At 39.7% G+C, this 18,108-nt stretch overlaps 1 protein-coding gene across 37 annotated transcripts in view; it reads left to right on the top strand.

The window, feature by feature from the left end:
- Positions 1 to 18,108, top strand: part of Nrxn1 (neurexin 1) — a 1,060,252-nt gene that overhangs the window by 656,214 nt on the left and 385,930 nt on the right. For 4 of the 37 annotated variants that reach the window (XM_076833763.2, XM_076833762.2, XM_076833761.2 and 1 more), the window contains exon 1: positions 4,861 to 5,113. The exons of the other annotated variants lie outside the window; for them this stretch is intronic. In XM_076833763.2, coding sequence (XP_076689878.2) covers positions 4,861 to 5,113 — 253 coding nt within the window. Of the gene's footprint in view, positions 1 to 4,860; positions 5,114 to 18,108 lie in introns of those variants that run through there. 37 annotated transcript variants of the gene reach the window in all.

Raw genomic sequence — 18,108 nt, 5'->3', positions numbered from 1 at the left:
TGAGGCCACTGTGGGCAACACTGGGAGACCCTGTCTCTTCAGTAAAAGGTCAAAAAGGAAAAGAAAAGAAAACAGAAGAAAAGGAACAGAAATTCCTGATGAAGTCACATATTCTTGTGGAGTTCAGAACAACACACTCATATCACAGTGTCTGTGCTGAAATGTTTAAGTGTGAATTACAGATAGGCTAATATTATGTTTCCTCTAATAATTTCTTTTTGCTCATTTAAGAGCAGTTTATCAGGTGCTGCCTCAGTTTCCCTTAGACAATGTAATTTGAAGCCCAAGGACTGACCAGCTGAAGAGACACAAAATATAAAGTAAGCACAAGTTTTATTTGCTTCACCCAGATTAGGCATGTGTTGGTCCATAAAACTTTTCTCCACTATCTGGACAGAGAATTGCTCCTTGTTCCCTAAAATTACTGCCATTTATAACAAATATTGCAGCACCAGCAGCACTGCAGCCACCCCAGAACCTCCTAAGTTTTGCGAAGGTGCCCTAGACATCTGCCTGAAAGACTGCAGCCACAATTTCTTCTTTCAAGGCAGCCATAAATATTTCTTCTTGAGCTCTTGAGAATTCAGTAAAACTAAGATTTCTAGCCTATCCTTTCCCTAACCCTGCCTTTATCTCCCAAGGCCCCAGACAGAATAAGACAAGAGGAGGGAAAAAGGGAAGACAGTAGAATGAATCTGACATAACTTTCCTACGTACATATATGAATACACCACATCGTGTATATCCAGAAGACTGAGGTTCTAATCAGAATAAGTTATATTCCATGCTGGTATAATTATATCAAAATGGACTTTATTGTCATGTATAACTAAAAAGAACCAATAATAAAAGAAAAGAGAGGAGGGGAACCTCTTCTCCACCGCATGCTCCTGGGAAAGTTTACCAGAACCTTCCATACCTATTCTATTCAGATGGACTTAAATTTATATACATTACTCTCCAAAGACCCTGCCCCATTATTTCCTAGTAATCAAGATAATAAAAAATACAGTTGATCTTCTTTGTTCATAGATATGAATTCACCTCCTTTCCTTGCTGAAATTTATTCATAACCCCCAAATTAATACCTGTGGCACTTTGGCAGTCATCAGCGGTCATGCAGAGAATAGTGAAAAAGTTGAGTTCCTGACACATGTTCCCAGCTGAGATTGAACAAGGTGATGCTCTGCCTTCCTGTCTCAGCTTTCACACTGAAAACCAGTGCCCTATTTGCAGTTTTTTTTACTTCCATGTTTTTGTTTTTTTTTTTTTTTTACATTTCCATGCTTTTTGTTAGTGATTTTGCTTTTTTAAATAGCACCCAAGCATAATGCTGAAGTGCTGTCTAATGTTGGTAAGTGCAAGAAGGCTGTGATATGCCTTACAGAGAACACACATGCTGGATAAGCTTCATCTAGGCATGAGCTAAAGTACTGCTAGTCATGATTTTAATGTTAACGAAGCAACAGTATATTAAATATGATCTCTTGGAACACAAAGAAAATAAGGTTATACATTAATCAGTTGATCAAAGTGTGTGACCAGAGAGGCACAGGAACCTAACCCAGTATTTATCCCTAGGAATAATAGTTCAATATTTGCTAATTCATTGTTCACAGTGACTTTCTAGACCACAACCACTGAGAGTAATGAGAATTGACTGTATGTACTGAGATTAACTTATGTTTCACATATGCTGGGCACTAGAGGGAGTACAAATGAAGACTTGATTCCTGTCCCTCTCAGGAATCTGCCACCTAGTTGGGAAAGGAAGGACAGATTAACACCATATATTAGGGTACTGACGAACAATGCAATGCTTCACATCTTACAGACAGAAGAGAACCCAATATATTGTGTATGCTAATCAGCTCAAGTATGCTATATCTATATGAGAGGAGATGTGTGATGTTTTAATTGTAGGGAGAGTTTGATATTTTTTAAAGTAACATTAAATATTGCATTATATCCTTCCTGCCCCATGAGATTTGTTAGGAAAGATGGGAACATGATTATTTTATAACGGAAGCTGCGGAGCCTCGGGGAGAGGCTAAGTAACTAATGTGACATAAGCAATAAATAATGGTGCCAATAATGCATCACAGGTTTCCTAACTCCTAATCTAGTGCTCTTTTCACACTCAAGATGTGAAATGTCAAACTCAGAATATGGACTGATAGTCTTAAAAACATACTATGAAGATGATTTTCCTTGTCCCTTTTGAAGCTTTACTTGATATCTTAAAAATAAATACAAGTCTTACTGGTGGATGAAAATACATATGTTACAACAATAACAAAATGAAGAGGAAATAGCCTGGGGACAACCACAGAAATGGGAATCAGTGGAAGATGCTGGATTTGTGTTCTATTGATCTTTCAGCCACAGTGGGAGGGTAAGAGATGCACCTTCTTTTTCTTTAAACAGTATTGGGTATTGAACCCCAAGTCACTGTACCACTGAGCTACATCCACAGCCCTTTTTCTGTTTTATTGTGAGATATGGTCTTCCTAAATTGCTAATGCTGGCCTCGAACTCAGGCTTCTCCTGCTTCAGGCTCCCAAGTCACTGGGATTACAGGTGTGTGCCACCATGCACAGCAACATACCTTTAAAATATTATTTAAACACCTCTCTAGCAAGGCTAAACAGTATCAATGAACTGCTGAGGAATTATTATTTAGTAAAATCAAATAAGCTTTTGACAAGAAAGTTATATGTTGGATTATTCTAGATTTGATTTGGAGGTCCATGGGCACTGTTTAAATAGTGACTATGAGAGTGACATGATTGGCTCTTTGAAAGGACTCATAAGAAACACACAAGTCCATATGGCCACTCAAATGAGTAGCTGATTTGAAACAAATCATCCAAGAACTTCTTTCTTTCTTTTATTTTTGATGCAGGTGTATATATTTGTTGATAACATATTGAAAGAAGATTGTGAGAAGTTGTGTGTACTTGGATTTTTTTTTTTTTTTTTGCTTTGTCTTTATATAAAGACCAAAAATGTCCAATCACTAGATATTTCATCATTTTGTCCTGGGGAATGTTTCATTTATCGTCCCAATTCTGAATTTGGACTTACCAATCCACTTGCATTGCTTGAGTTTTACCTTTTGGTGTGTGATGGCTTGACTGGACTTTACCGAGGAAACACGTCTTCTAGTTAAACATGCTGTGTTTCACTAACAGAATATAAATTCCCTTGGGCACTCCAGAGTTAGAAATTTTGGTTCTCTGAGTTATTTTCCTCATGAGACAAGATGAGAGAAAGGCAGAACAACACCCTTACAAAAAGATCATCACAGCTGGGCATCTGTAGAGATCTTCAGACTTCTAAACTCTCCCAAATCTATTGACCAAAATATAAGCAATTTCATTCATATCAGTTCTCTCTCGGCTGTTTACTTTTCTTCCCCTCTTTTCATTCTCCCTCTTTTTTTTTTTTTTTTTCATACCTCTTCTCCAGCTTCCAAATTTCCCCTTCTTGTGAGTTTTGGCCCCCTGAACTTTTCACTGCCTTCCATGAGTTATGATATTGTTGTGGGAAGGAGGACTCTTTGTTTTGAGTAGTATGTGTAATTAACAGATCATTAGAATCGATGCTTGAGTTGATGGTGTCAAGCCATGTTTAGCAGTTTGGGTTTGAACGCCTGGTAGAATAAGTTTGGTCCAATAAAAAGAGCCGAATTCTTTCCCTTTTAAGAGCTCTAAAGACACTGGTTACATCTAAACCATAGGGGTAGGAGAAGGGTGCCATTTGCCATTGTAATTCAGACGGAGGGATCACCTGGTTGAGCAGGGAGAGTTGCTTTTTAGGTGCTCCACGCATCGCCATACACGTGTCCCTTTGATGTGTAGAGAATGCGAGGGAGAGGCAAAGCAGGGCGATTTTTGTGGGAAGCTAGACCAGCCTCCCTCGTTACATAGGCTCGTCCTCTGCATTGCATCCGAGCTTCAGTGATTTGCTGTTTGGAGACTGCAGATTTGCATAGAGCCCCTTGCTTCGCCAGCGTGTGTGGTTTTTCTTTTCTTTTTCTTTTCTTTCACCCCCCCCTCCCCACTTCTTTTTTTTTTTTTTTTCCAGTTCCCCACTCCTTCGTCTGCTTCTTTTCCTTAGCTCTCTTTCCCTTGTTGGAGCCCCGCTTCCTTCTTAAGGGTGCACACTTCCCTCTGAACCCCTCGCCGGGCGTAAGTGTCAGGAGGCGGCGGACGCGGAGATTGCCTCGGGAGCAGGCGATGCGCGCCGCTGCTCTGCGCGCTGCCCGGGGGAGGCTGGCGAGAGCGGGCGAGCCGGCCGGGGCTGAATGGAGGGAAGGGGCGCCTCGATTCTATGGGGTCTGCTGCTCCCTTGAAAGGAGGTTGGGCCGGCGAAGTGGCCTCCCCAGTCCCCACACACAATGCTAAATGGATTTACCTAGTGGATTCGTGGTGGATGGCTGTCATGTAGAAGTGAGGACCCTCCGGGAGGAGCTTTAAACAATTTCCCGGCTCCCCACCCCCTGGCACGCACTCTCGCCCGAAACTCTTTGGGAGTATCTCTCGAGAACCTGGAGCCCTGGAAATCTGGGAGCAGCCATCCTCTCCGCGCTTGCAATTCCCCGGGTTTGCCTTTCCGGACAAGCCCCCAGCCAGCTGCATTCGCCTCGGCTATGTTTCGGATTGTTTGGGGTGCAAGGCACGGCAGACTCCAGGACCCCGAGAAGACTGTCCGAAGGAGGGAGAGGATGGGTGCCCTGGCGCGGTGAGGCGGCCCGCCCCGCAGCCCACCCTGCGTGCCCGCTCCCCTGCGCCCTCTCCTCTCCTCGCGCCCCAAACTTTGCCTCCCGCGGCGCTGCCCCTCGGCGGGCGCCCCGCCATGTACCAGAGGATGCTCCGGTGCAGCGCCGAGCTGGGCTCGCCCGGGGGTGGCGGTAGCGGCGGCAGCGGCGCAGGGGGGCGCCTGGCCCTGCTCTGGATAGTCCCGCTCACCCTCAGCGGCCTCCTAGGAGTGGCATGGGGGGCATCCAGTTTGGGAGCGCACCACATCCACCATTTCCATGGCAGCAGCAAGCATCATTCAGTGCCTATTGCAATCTACAGGTCACCGGCATCCTTGCGAGGCGGACACGGTGGGTCTGCGGTGCCAAGTTCTTGCGGGTTACCCCTTCGCTTCCCCCCTTCAACCCTGCACTCGCTTCTGGGCCCCTAAGGCTCAGAGAAATGGGAGCTCGAGAAAAGGGAGGTGCATTTGGGTGTGTTTGGTGGGAGCCACTTATCTCTTTGAAGACAATAGAAGGGGATGGGGGAAGGCATCGCGGGTGTTTGTGGAGAGGGGTGGGAGGGGCATTCCTTGTAGAGGTTCAGAGTGAGAGACAGAGATGTGGGCACCTATTAAAGGACCAGCCCCGGCCGGGCCGCTGGCCCCAAGGGAAGGGGGCGTCACTCGGCAGAAGGTCACTTAGTGGCCAGATGGGGCGCCACCCTCAGCCGAGGGACCCGAGCGCCAGAGAGAAGAGGGCTCTGCAGAACCTTTTGTCTGTGCTGTGTGTGCTGCCCCACCTCCTGCCCATCTTCCCTGGCCCCAGGGAGGGAGAGATTCCTCCCTGCACATTCCTCCAAAGTAAGCTCAGACTGCAGTGAGAGGGAAACAGTCCCGGGACTCACTCAACAGGAGGCCAATCCGTTCTACCCCCACTTTTCACTTAATTGGAGAATGTATCAGGATAACTGAGGTACCCTCTCCAATGCTAGCCAGCCACTACCAGGAGGTACAGAGGGGACTTCCTGACAGTATCTTTCTTCCATCAACTCCATACATATATACATCTTTTCTTGGAGATTAGTTTGTGGATTTTCTAAATGGAACAGAGAGAGGCTTGGTTACACAAATCTATCTCCCTAAGGATCTTTTCTGCAGGCTGCTGTAATAAGGGAGGTCTGGCTTCCTCCTTTCTCAGTACATAGTTCTCTCCAAGGAGGGTCAGTAAGTGAAGCCTGGCTGGGCTAAACCAGGGGATCTACCTGGAGGAAGAGAAGTTAGAGCAGAGGGAAGCTATTCTGCTAATCCCCAGTTCCTTTGGAAAGAAAGAGCAGAGTATACAGAAACACCTTGGAACATTAGTTGGTTCCTTCCCCAGGGTGACCAACAAGGTGAGCCAGTTTCCTCTGTCTTTGGGTAAATGCTTATTTCAGATTCCCTGAATTGCCAAAAATAAAATATCCAACGATTTTTTTTTTTTTTTTTTTTTTTTTTTTTTTGTGAGTCTTTCCTCACTCCCAAATGTTCTTTTGGATCCAGTATAAAACACACTCATTTACAAAGCAGAGTGAAAGTTATGGACAGTTTCTTATGGCCCCTTTCCACCTTTCTTGCAGGTCCCATTCACCTTTAAGCCTTGGTTCAACCCTGGGTCCTTTGCCCATCTCCCATGTATTTTTCTCTTCCCTGAGCAGCTGCTGGTACTGCCAGGATGACCCCCTTCTATAGGACAGTTTTCCACCTGGGGAAAATGTGCTTTAGATATGAGAAGCCATAGCATAACCTAACTAAAGAGAGGCCAAGTTGCCCTGGCAACCCCTCTAGGGAGTGGAATAGTGAATCACTTCACTGAGGGTCCTAGGAATTGGCTCCCTACCTCTTCTCCTCAATTCTCTCCCAGTGAGTCTCTCAAGAGTAGCTAATGTGGAGACAGGAGTGATGCCCCAAACTGGGGTTTCCTAGCTGCAGGTTATCAGAGGGTCAGTCGTTCTGAAATAGTAAGGAGTTCCTGATGCTGTCACCACTGGCTCACTGTATTCTAGGAGCTTGTTGCTCCCGTTTACCTGGGTGCAGTTCTCCACCACTGCCCTGCCTTTGTGCACAACTGTGTAAGTCCCGTGGGAGGGAGGAGAGCGAAGGAGCAGGAGGGGCAGACAGAGCGTGGGTGGGTGGGTGCAGTGAGCCAGATGGGGGTAGACGAGGGGGTGGGGCGTCTAATTGTACCAGTGGGAAGCACTTGGCTAATAATCTCAAATGCATATTAACTTCCCCCACCCCTTGGCTCTGCCTCTCTGCAGAGGGACTAGGCAGCTGAATGGGGAGAGTGGTAGGGAGATGAGGAGAAGACACCAAGGGGGCCCTGCGGCAGAGTCAGGCACTCTTTTCCATTTCCCTTCTACCCCCGGCAGGCGCCGTCTGGTGGTCTTTGCAAACATTTTTTTTCCCCTCCAGAATACAGAGGTTGTCTCCATGTGAATGAAAAATCAGGTGCATCCATCACTGAAAAAAAAAAAAAATAGAATAGGATAGTGGAGAAAATATATGTGAGTCGCAGTTAGCATTATTCTTTTGGATCTCAGAACTTTCTTTCCTTTGAAGGTGCTATCTCAGGGTCATATTTATTTGTAAAACTCCCCAGCCTTCTCACTCTTACTCTTTTGAAACAGATCGCTACTCTTTCTGATTCTTTTATCTTTTCCTTTAATCAGAAGAGCAAACTAGCTTGTCAAGAGTCAAACCCCATTAGATAAAAGCCAGGTGTGAATTTTTCATGCCTCATTCCTTCCCTCCCTTGAAAAGAGGAATTAACTCTAAAGAGAACAAATCTAGCAACATTAGAATGAAAATAAGCCCCTGAGGATGGGGGATGGAAAGATGAGCATGAGGTGGGAGTGGAGAGAGGCCAGAGTAGGGCCAACAGGGTGATGGTTTCAAGGGACCTAATAAGAAAGAGGTGATGTTGAATCTGTTAGGTCAATAAATCTCCCTGCATATTTAGCTAATTATTGGGACAAAGGGCTCACAAGGAAAGAATGTTTGAGCCTAATAGATGAGGGTGAAAGGAGAGCACAAAGGTATCTGACAATATGATAAATCCCTAGCAGATCATCAGAACAGGTAAAAAGAGGTTTAGTTCAAAATTTGAGACTATTACAAATAGATATCTGTAAATGAACGAATCAACGAGCCTGTTTGATTGTGTTAGGATTTCTGAGAATCACAAGATATATATATATATATATATATATATATATATATATATATATATATATATATATATATATATATTTATTTCCAGTAATGGGGAATACATGTATATGCTTGAATGTGTAAAAGAAAAATTGTGTGTGGTATATTTTAGGGAATAAAATTGAGTCTCCCATGTTTTGAAAACTGCTGGGTTGACTATCCAGGTTCATTCTTCTTCATTTTCTCATCATGCTATGCTTCATTTGCACTATTATGAGGTGTCACTTACAAGGTTTGCAGGGTGCAGAGGGAGCTCATGGCTACCCCAAGCGTCTTTGTGTAAGCTGACCTAGTTGCAGAGATTTTGATGAGTTTTTTTTTTTTTTTTTTAAGTGCAGATATATGAGAAGCAGGTTTTGAGAACACTGCAGGGCCCCACTTTATTTTGCATGCATTTAAGAACATAAATGGTGAAACTACCTTGAGTATTATTTTTTTTCTTAGTTAAATAAATGTAGAACTGACTGCAAATGATAGAAAGCAAGGCTGCTTGTAATTAAAGCCAACAAGAGTCCAGAATAGACCCGTGTGCTCAGCCAGTACTGCTTTTGTGATGTGCCATATGTGCGGAGCATAGAATGATGTAAGCGCGATGCTCAGGTTCCCACCTCAGCTCCTGGCTCTCTTAAGTACCTCTGCTCTGCATACTTTAGAAAATTATCTTATAGTCTCTCAATAATTTCAGGAGATAAAGGAAGGAGAAAGCCATCATAGAAATGAGCACACCAGTGCCAGCCCTTTTCCTCCCACAAATATGAGCTCCGGAAATTATATTGTTGTGATGAGCTTATACTATTAAAAGGCAAAAGGGTTTTCCCAGAAGCAAATGTTAACAGATTTTAAAAGTGTGGTTTGTATTTGAAGTTGCCCAGTGCTGTTACATAGGATAATTATTATTATATCTTGAATTTATAGCATTATTCTTACTGAGGCACTTTCAGTACACATACACTAAAACTTCTATGGGGAGTGGTGGGTTTTGAAGGGAGTTGGAATAGCATTTTCCTTGTAGGGCTACTCAGGCATACCATACATAGGCCAAAAAAATGAAGCCAGATCTCTGATCAGAGTCAAACAGGAATGACAATCAAAGCTACATAGACCATAGCCCAGAGCAATTCACTGAGCTCAGAGATTTTTAAACTACAACTGAGAGGGTCCTCCATGTGGTTTAGTGGTTGATCTGTTGGAGTAGAAATAATTGCAAGGAATTTGGGGCCAGAGTTTTGCTTCCAGCATGTATTAACAATAATGCACACGGTTGACGAGCGCCAATGCCACCTCACTGGTGTCCCACAGGTCACTTCATTGATCCTGCTGAGGAAGTTTTTGTAGTTCTGTTGTTTTTCTTGGAGGTAGGAGGTTGCTGTTTGATAGAAAGATCTCTGAATTCTTTGGGGTAACAACCTAGAGGGTTAGCAGAACCTTTCACAGTATATTCTGCATTGAAGAAAAATTTAACTGTTCTGGTAATTAATTCTTAAATGTGACCAGGAACATTGTTTTGACTCTTGACTATTCTGCTGAAATAGGCATTGCTGCTCCAAACTTCTTTATTTAGCTTTGTGGGAAGAAATTTACATCACTTAAATGCTATTTTGTAAAAGCTGGTCTGATAATATTTCTGGAAAAATCTTTGAAACAATCATGATCCAAATGATCCCAGCACTCCAGAGTAATTTGTGGTTGCCCCCAAACTTTTGTTATTTATTTCTTAGATTGTGCATTCATTCATTCATTCATTCAGTAAATATACATATAAATGCTTTCTAAATAATAAATGCACATGTTTTCATGTTTGTGTACCAGCTACCATGAAAGGCCAGAGAATAATGGGAGGAAGGGTGAGGTAGGAGGAACCAATACAGCTCAACTCTAATCATCAAGAAGTTATAATTTAGTTCTAAAAGTCCAGGCTCTTATTAAAGTTAATCCTTAAAGATACAGATAAACAAAAACTTCTCCCTAAAAGCAGGTTGTCTTCAAAAATATATGAAAAAACAAAACAAAATAAAACTTCCTCCAAAGTTAATGTATATGTAGTAGTCATCTGGGGTACAACATAAAATGATATGATAAAAACATCAAAAAATAGTGAATTTTATGTACATCAATTTTTATTATCCTTTAATATTAATGATCTAGAAAGAACTTCTTGCACAATTGCTTTCTTTCTAGTTGCTGCATATATTTCTTCTAAGAAAACATATAACTTATTTTTCAAAAAGAGATAAGGCTTGTTTTGCAAATCTATTTAAGATGGGGGATTCATTGATTTAAATTCATACTAATATATAAATAATTGAGGCAGCTGGGTATAGCAAAGATAATTCTCAGGAACATATCCAGTTGAAAATTTGGCCACTCATTGTGTAAATTTACTAAGCTATTTATCTTCTCTAAGAATGCTTTCTTAATCCGTACAATGAAAACACAATTAATTATATACCTGTAAAGAATAAGTGAGATTTTGAATTTGAAAAGAGCCCAGACTACAGTAGGTCCCAATTAATTTTTTTAAATTAATAATAATTAAAAGAGGCATCAAGGAGTAACTATGTATAGTGGAAATCACAGATCGTGAAGTCAAGAGACCTGAGTTCTGGTCAGTTATTAACTGTGTGACTTTCAGAACCTAGCTACCACTTTGAACATCAGTTCTCTTTTAGGTCATGGTTTGATGAGTACATTCCTCTCATTTTATCAGTGTGAAAGCAGAGATCTAATAACTTGACCCTCTAAGGGTCACCAAAGATGAGTAGCAGAGTTGGTGGAGAATCCATATCTTCTAATTCATTTTTCTCCTCATTTAAAATACTTTTCCGTCAGCCTTTGCTCCAGTAGTGGGGAGGGGCTGTACCTGATCATCTATAACCTGAACAGCATATAATGGAAGGTTGTTCTTTGTTAGGTGAGAACTGAGATTAAGGTTTGGTCTTTGAGAAAAGAGCAACTGAAGAAACGGTTCATGTGGAGAAAATAATCCTTCCTCTACTCTAACCCCTTCCCACAGTCAGCCATCATTTCTATAACAGCATTGTTTGCCTCTTTTTAATGAAAAACATAATTCATTTTTAAGATGTTAATCAAAATAATAATATCAAGGAAGGCTTTTTTATATTGTTTGTTAATCATATGCTTGGGTGTCTTTAACTCTCTTCAAATAATCACATCATTAGACCTCTAAGATCACTCCATTTGTAAGATTTCTTTAATCAGAAGGATCTCTTAAAATCCTCAGGCTCTTCTTGTCTTTTCCTGGAACCTTATTGATTCTAAGCATACTGTAACTGGAAATATTTTTGCAAAGATGGAATTCAGACTCCTTAAGCAACCTAATTGTCCTAATCATTATTTGGAGAGTGGGTACATTGGTACACAGTGGCCATGGTATGGGGGATTAGGCTCAACGTCCATTATTCCTAGTGTTTTTCCCTCAACGGAGGTCTTGAGAATTTCTATTAGATAGATATACCTGTTTTCTTTTATCTTTTTGTCTAGCCCTTTATGGTCTATGTAGCGTGTAGATATGCCTCCAACAGATAGCCTTTTCAGATATTCTAAAATGCAAGATTTTTCAGTGTTGATCACATAACAATGCATCCCCTCCAGCTTTTGACAGAACTGAGTGAAAACAGCTATCTTTTAAGTGTGTTATTTCCACAGTGCTTTCATGAAAAAATGTCTCATTTAATCATCATTGCAACCCTGGCAGGGTTTATGATCATCATTTTAGCTGACAAAGAAACAGATTTAGAGAGGTAGAGATTTTGCCAGGGCCACTTAATTAATAAGTAGCCACAGTACTTTTGCTTTTCTATGAATATGGTAAGAGACAGTTTTGAAAAAAAAAATGCATTTCAATTTAGAAACCTGAATTTTATCTCAGTGTGATCACTTTCCAATTTGATTCTCAAAAATTTGCTTCTTCGTTAAGAATAAAATTAGCCAAAAAAGCAGAACTAACTCATATAATCATGAAGAATCTCTTTATATATAGTTCAACATATACATAGACACATTATAAAGGATGCTTATATATATAGGGTACCATGTGATATTTTAATACATGTCTACATTGTGTAATGTTGTAATCAGAAGAAGCATATCTGTCTCCTCTGACATTTATCATTTCTTTGTGATGAAAAAAAAGCATTTAAAGAATTTCAAGGGAATATAGAAGTGAAATTTATATAATGCATCCCTATAGAAAAAGTTTTAGCTAATGTTTAATTGTTATGCTTGGTCAATGAATAAGTAGTAAGGTGGAAATAGATTGATAAATGAGAGCCATTTTCACAGTCAGCTCTCTCTTCAGTGATAAAGCATGCTAAAATCAAATAATAACAATTATACCAAAAACTTTATGACTAAAAGATGATGCTTCCTGGACAAAGTTCCTTTTAATCACCAAATGAAACAGCAGAAAAGAAGAACCTGATCTGTTGATTGTGTGGTCTTATTGTCCATGAAGTTCAAGAACTGGAACCAAGACCATGTAGAAAAGGGTTTCTTTAGTGGAGTTCCAAAGCCCGTGTTTATTTTTGTATTAAGTGTTACAAGGCTTCTGTGGATTTTGCAGACATTCTTTTTGAGTATAGGACCCAGTTTATGGGTCCTATATAATGTGTGGTATTATTATTTTATCTTTTAAAGCAAGGCAATGGACTTTCTATGTTTGTGTCATTTGTTTTACAAATAGCTACCAGTAATGAGAAAAAATGTTTCGATATATCTGAAAATTAACAACCACAAAAATACAAAACTTTTAAGCAAACAGCAAGACGTTACTTCTTAATGTGCATCATTTCTCCCCACCAGATTAGAACATACTTGGTCATTGAAAAGGATACTGTAATGTGCTGTATCCATCATTTTTTATGTCTACTGTCAAAGTATTTACATATGATGGAATAATATGAATAATAAATTATTCTCCATCAGCAAAGTGGTTAATTGAACATGTTAAATATGCAAATAATGTGTTTGATTTCCCCACTCATTTCTTTCCTTGGGACTTCTCCTAAGTGCAGTACAGAGGTTTTAATGCTGCTTATGGACAAGCCACGTACTCAAATTACTTCCTTATGTGGTAAAATACAAAGCAGTGACATTTACTGATTCGGACAGCACTTCCGCATCATCATTTTGGTTATCTGGGATTCCATTGGACTAACATTAGCACCTGTAATTATTTGTGTGTTTCAGCCTGTCTTGGCCATCAGTTACCATCTGGTCGTCATCCATATTTTTCTAGATGTCTACAGGATTGAGAGCTGCTAAACAGAAGTGATATTTTTGATTGCTGCTTAAAACAGATAATTCTGGATTCCGAAATCTCTAATTTTACATTAAGACTGAATTATCTGAAGCATGGATAGCTGCAGGACATAAAAACATGTCACCATGAGCAATTGTGGTACAGTTCTAAGAAGTATATTCAAACCAGTGTGGTGGCCCAGTGTCGTGGGGCTCTTACACTAGCCAGTTGCAATTGTATTTGAACCTGAAGCAGCACAGTTTCAAGAAGTGTGTGATTTTCCTGATGAACTTCACTTTCAAATTTTACTAGATCTGTCTTTGTTAATGTAATGAAGACTTTAGTTCTTCCCTGTGTATCGAGAAATATATGATTTTCCTACTTGGGTGCCGTGGCACACTCCTGTGATCCCAGCGGCTCTGGAGGCTGAGGCAGGAGGATCTTGAGTTCAAAGACAGCCTCAGCAACAGTGAAGCACTAAGCAGCTCAGTAAGACTCTGTCTCTAAATAAAATACAAAATAGGGCTAGGGATGTGGCTCAGTGGTCAAGTGCCCCAGAGTTCAATCCCCAGGACTCCCCCTCAAAAAAAAAAAAAAACAAGTGTGTGAGTGTATAGTTTTCCTGATGAGCTTCACTTTCAAATTTTACTAGATTTGTCTTTGTTAATGCAATGAAAACTTTACCTTCCCTATATATCTATCCTTTATTATATATAGTTATCATTCTCAGTGATCAGGTGTTTTACAATCTAGTGCAGAAAAATAATACCAAGGATGAATCATTTAAATACTAATGAGAACTTTTGCACCTAGATATGTGTAGAAGTTAAACTTTCTATTTTTGTTTGCAGGGCACTGTTTAGCAGCCTACTTCCTTTATGTTTCATATTGACTTCTGAAAAATCTGTCATATTGGATCATTTATATTTAAATAGTCATTGAAAGTTGATCACTTTCTAGAATGTTTGCAAAGTTGAAAGAGAGACACTTTGCTCAACATTCTAAGCTACACTTCCTTGAAGTCCACACTTAATATTTTGGATACTGCAATATGCTGCATCAGTCATTTTTCATGTCCATTGTCAAAGTATTAACAAATGATGGAATAAGATGAATAATAAATTAATCTCTGTCAGCAAAGTGGTTAATTGGATGTGGTAAATATGCAAATAATGAATGGTTTCCTTACTCAATTCTTTCCTTGGGACTTGTCTGAAGTGAGGTACAGAGGTTTTGATGCACCTAAGAGCACATTATCATGCTGTTATTAGAAGTCCAAAATGGTTGAGGGGTTTCTGATAAATATCTTTGGACAAAAGCCTGGGTTTAGTATATACCCAAGGCATTGATGTTAAGGTACCCTTGTAATGGCTAACTTATTGGTGATTGCCAGTAATAAAACATTTTGCCTCAGTAATCTTATTTTTAAATATTAGACTTTTTCTTTTCCTTTTAATAAAATACATTAAAATTTTAATTCTCTTCACAGAGGGAATCAATTCAAATTTTGGCTTATAGTAAGGGAGCGACTTAAATATCGCAAGGGTACTTTACTATTTTAATTATCCTCAGTCAAAAAGACTGTCCAGAGAAAGAAGTAGGGCTATGCAAAATGGTAATAAATGGCCAATGATGTCATGAATTTTTTGAATGATCATTTATTGTCCATTATATATCAGGTACCGTTCTAAATTCTGAACAGAATAGCAAGTCATTTAATTCTCACAACTCCTTGACATAGGTACTCATAATCTCCCATTCCATGCATAAAAATATCAAGGTAGAATAAGGATAATGAATAACCCAGTTTGCAAAACTGAAGCTGTGAGGCCTGGATTTCAACTCAAATCCAGTTCCTGGATTTAGGAAGTCCATATTCTTAATCCCTACATTTGTCCTGTCAACAAACATAATTTATCTCTACTGATTGAGTACTTTGTTTTCTCCTCTAGCTTTTATCACCAGTCGTTCATAATGGACCAACTAAAGATGTCTGCCTAGATTTACTTGTCTAATTTCCAACAAGTCATTTCTCTGAAAGTTTATTGCCTTTTCCTTATCTTCCAATTTGTTTTTAGGCTTCGTGCTTCTTAACTACACCAGGGCATCCAGGGCCTTTCTTTCTCATCACTTTATTTGTTTTGACTGATTTATGAAACTGGATAGCCACCACCACATTGAGAGTAAAAGAGTGATTGATTTAAGATGTTGATTAATGTTTATTAACTACTTTCATTCTAGTTGGCAAATATATTCCCCACAAATTGATAATCTGCTATGATAACAGTCTAATTTGCAAGTGAAACCATGATTTACAATTAAAAGGGAACAGTTGCCATAAGTCTGATTATGTGATTATATTCTCTGGAGATGAAAGGAATCCTTCTGTAAATGGTTAAATAAATTGTATAATTCTGAAAGAAGAATATAGAGAAAAGACTGACAATTAATAAACTACTTTAAGTATCTTAATTTTAATTTAAGATGTCTTGAGGATTTTGAAGATTAAATCATGTTCCCTGTATATATATATGTGTGGTATTGTAGGACTACATGAAGAATTTAAGACTTTCCACCATTCATTTCTATTGAGTTTTGAAATGAGACTGTAAATTGGGGCATCAACAAGGATGGCAAATACTCTCAGTCTTTTATCTACATTTTACTTAAAAGACCCTTTTGGTTTATTCAGTTTAGCAGAATTCTCCTTCCAGTTTGCTTGCTGTCATTCCATACATTCCACTTAAAATAAGAGCATAAGAATTGTGGGAATTGCCTTGTAAGTGAAAGGATTACTCTTATAAATTTCAGTATATCCACTAAAAAACTGACCTAAGGCAAGTTTCTGAACCTTTCTGATCTTCCCATTTCTTAAGAGTAAAATAGGCTCCATAACACCTACTTTGTAGGACTGTTATAAAGATTTGATACTTTATGTAAACGTTTGGTACAGGACCTGATAAATTGCTGCAGCTTCTCAAGTGATAGATGAACATCACTCTAACTGTGGGTTTTTTCTGCTCTGGATGAGGACAAAAAGAACTTAAGGTAGTTAGAAGGAAGACTGTCCTGAGTCTTTTAAAACGGGTTACATTCTTCTCATTTTAGGTGAATTTGCAAGATTGCTTAAGATAAAGACAAAAGGTTCGAACCAAGATTCTTTCTTAGTGTCTGATTCATCCCAAAGAGGATGACAGCAATGTTAGCAAGAGGATGTTACATAGAAAACCCACCATTGTATGTCCTCAGTCCATGTGGGAGGTAAACCAGGAAACCAGAAGTAAGGCTGAACTGTCACAGCTCTGCTACATCTCAAGGTTGAGCTTTTTTTTTTTTTTTTTTTTTTCCTTGTAGAAAAATCTTTTATAGATTAGTCTTCCTTAAAATAGGGTGGTAGAGGGGAGGACAGAGATGGTGAGGAGAGACTTAAGAAAGTGATTCCATGTTTCTTTGTCCAGTCAGCCTTTGAAAATGTCAGTAAATACAAAGGCATCTTTCCCTGGCTGTATTATAGCAAAAAAGAGAGTTTGGTAAGAGGAACAGTGCTTCCTGGCCCAGAATCACTTAATGTCACTTCTTTTCACTGTGGTCACTCTGATGGGTTATGCCATAGCCCACTGTAAAGTCTGGTATTTAAATAGAAGACAAGAATTTCAGTATACTACATAAAGTGAAAATGACCAGCAACAGTAATTCAGTTACCTGTGTTTAAAACATAGCTCATCAATTTTTTGAAATAAATGAACATTTTAGGACTGGAAATGTAGATCAGTAGTAGAATGCTTCTCTAACAGATGTGAGAACTTGGGTTCAACACAAAAAGAAAAAAACTTTTTTTTTTTTTTTTTTTTTAATGAACATTTTAAGAGAAGCTTTATATACACGCTTGAATTTTTGTCCTTATTCCAAAAAGAAGTTCAACTCTACTTGGAGGTTCATGCTTTGAATCCCAGCTGCTCTGCAGGCTGAAGTAGGGAGGATCACAAGTTTAAGGACAACCTAGGCAACTTTGGGAGAACCTGTCTCAAAATAAAAAAAGATTAAGGTTGTAGCTTGGTAGTAGAGCACTTGCCTAGCATGTGTGAGGCCTCGGGATTCAATCCCTTATACCCCAACACCTGGGCAGGTATGTGTGTGGGGAGGCCAATAAAGGTTTTTAGTGATTGCATAGTAGGCAAAATTTTGTACTGGTTGGAAGCACATTTGTTTGATCAATTGGGTTGTTATATCCTTTGGGAAACAACATCTTTTCAGAATGACCCATCACGTCTACTCTCCAAAGTGTGAAGAAAACCTTTAAGGTGATGTCAGCTGTCTGGAGTTCTTAGGACTAGAGTAATTCAAGCAATGCAAGATACACATAAGACAGGCTGATATAAGCTATTGTCTTTATTTCCTCTCTGCTAGAGTTTAGTTATCGTGGTATATGAATGGCAATAATAGTTTAATGTATGAAGTCACGTAACTTGAATTTCCCCCAACATATTATGCTGAAGGTGATTCTAGGTAGCAGACAATGGTGAAGCGTGTTCGTAGAGAAAGCCTTTCCTGGCTCCTCTGTGGCCAACACAGAAGCATCGGTGACACCTCATGCATTCATACATTCCCAAAGTTTGGAGAACCTGGAGACCCTTCCGATGGAGGGCCTGCCTTTTGGGAAACAGGGCCCCCGAAGAAAATTCATTGGCAATCTGCTTCAGGGCACTGTAGATGTATCAAACTCAAACACCTTTCAGCAAGGGAGTCAGAAAAAGCTTCCTGAAGGAGGCGGGCCTCCAGAGAGACTTTGAAAGATGGGTATGTGGTGAGCAGAGAGAAAGGTAATTTTATAGGAGCAAACACCATGAGCAGAAAAC

This window comes from Callospermophilus lateralis, chromosome 14 (genome assembly GCF_048772815.1).
Source record: "Callospermophilus lateralis isolate mCalLat2 chromosome 14, mCalLat2.hap1, whole genome shotgun sequence".
In the NCBI taxonomy this organism is placed as follows: Eukaryota; Metazoa; Chordata; class Mammalia; order Rodentia; family Sciuridae; genus Callospermophilus; species Callospermophilus lateralis.
Note: the sequence above shows the minus strand (reverse complement) of the source record. Positions and strands in the feature narration are given on the sequence as shown.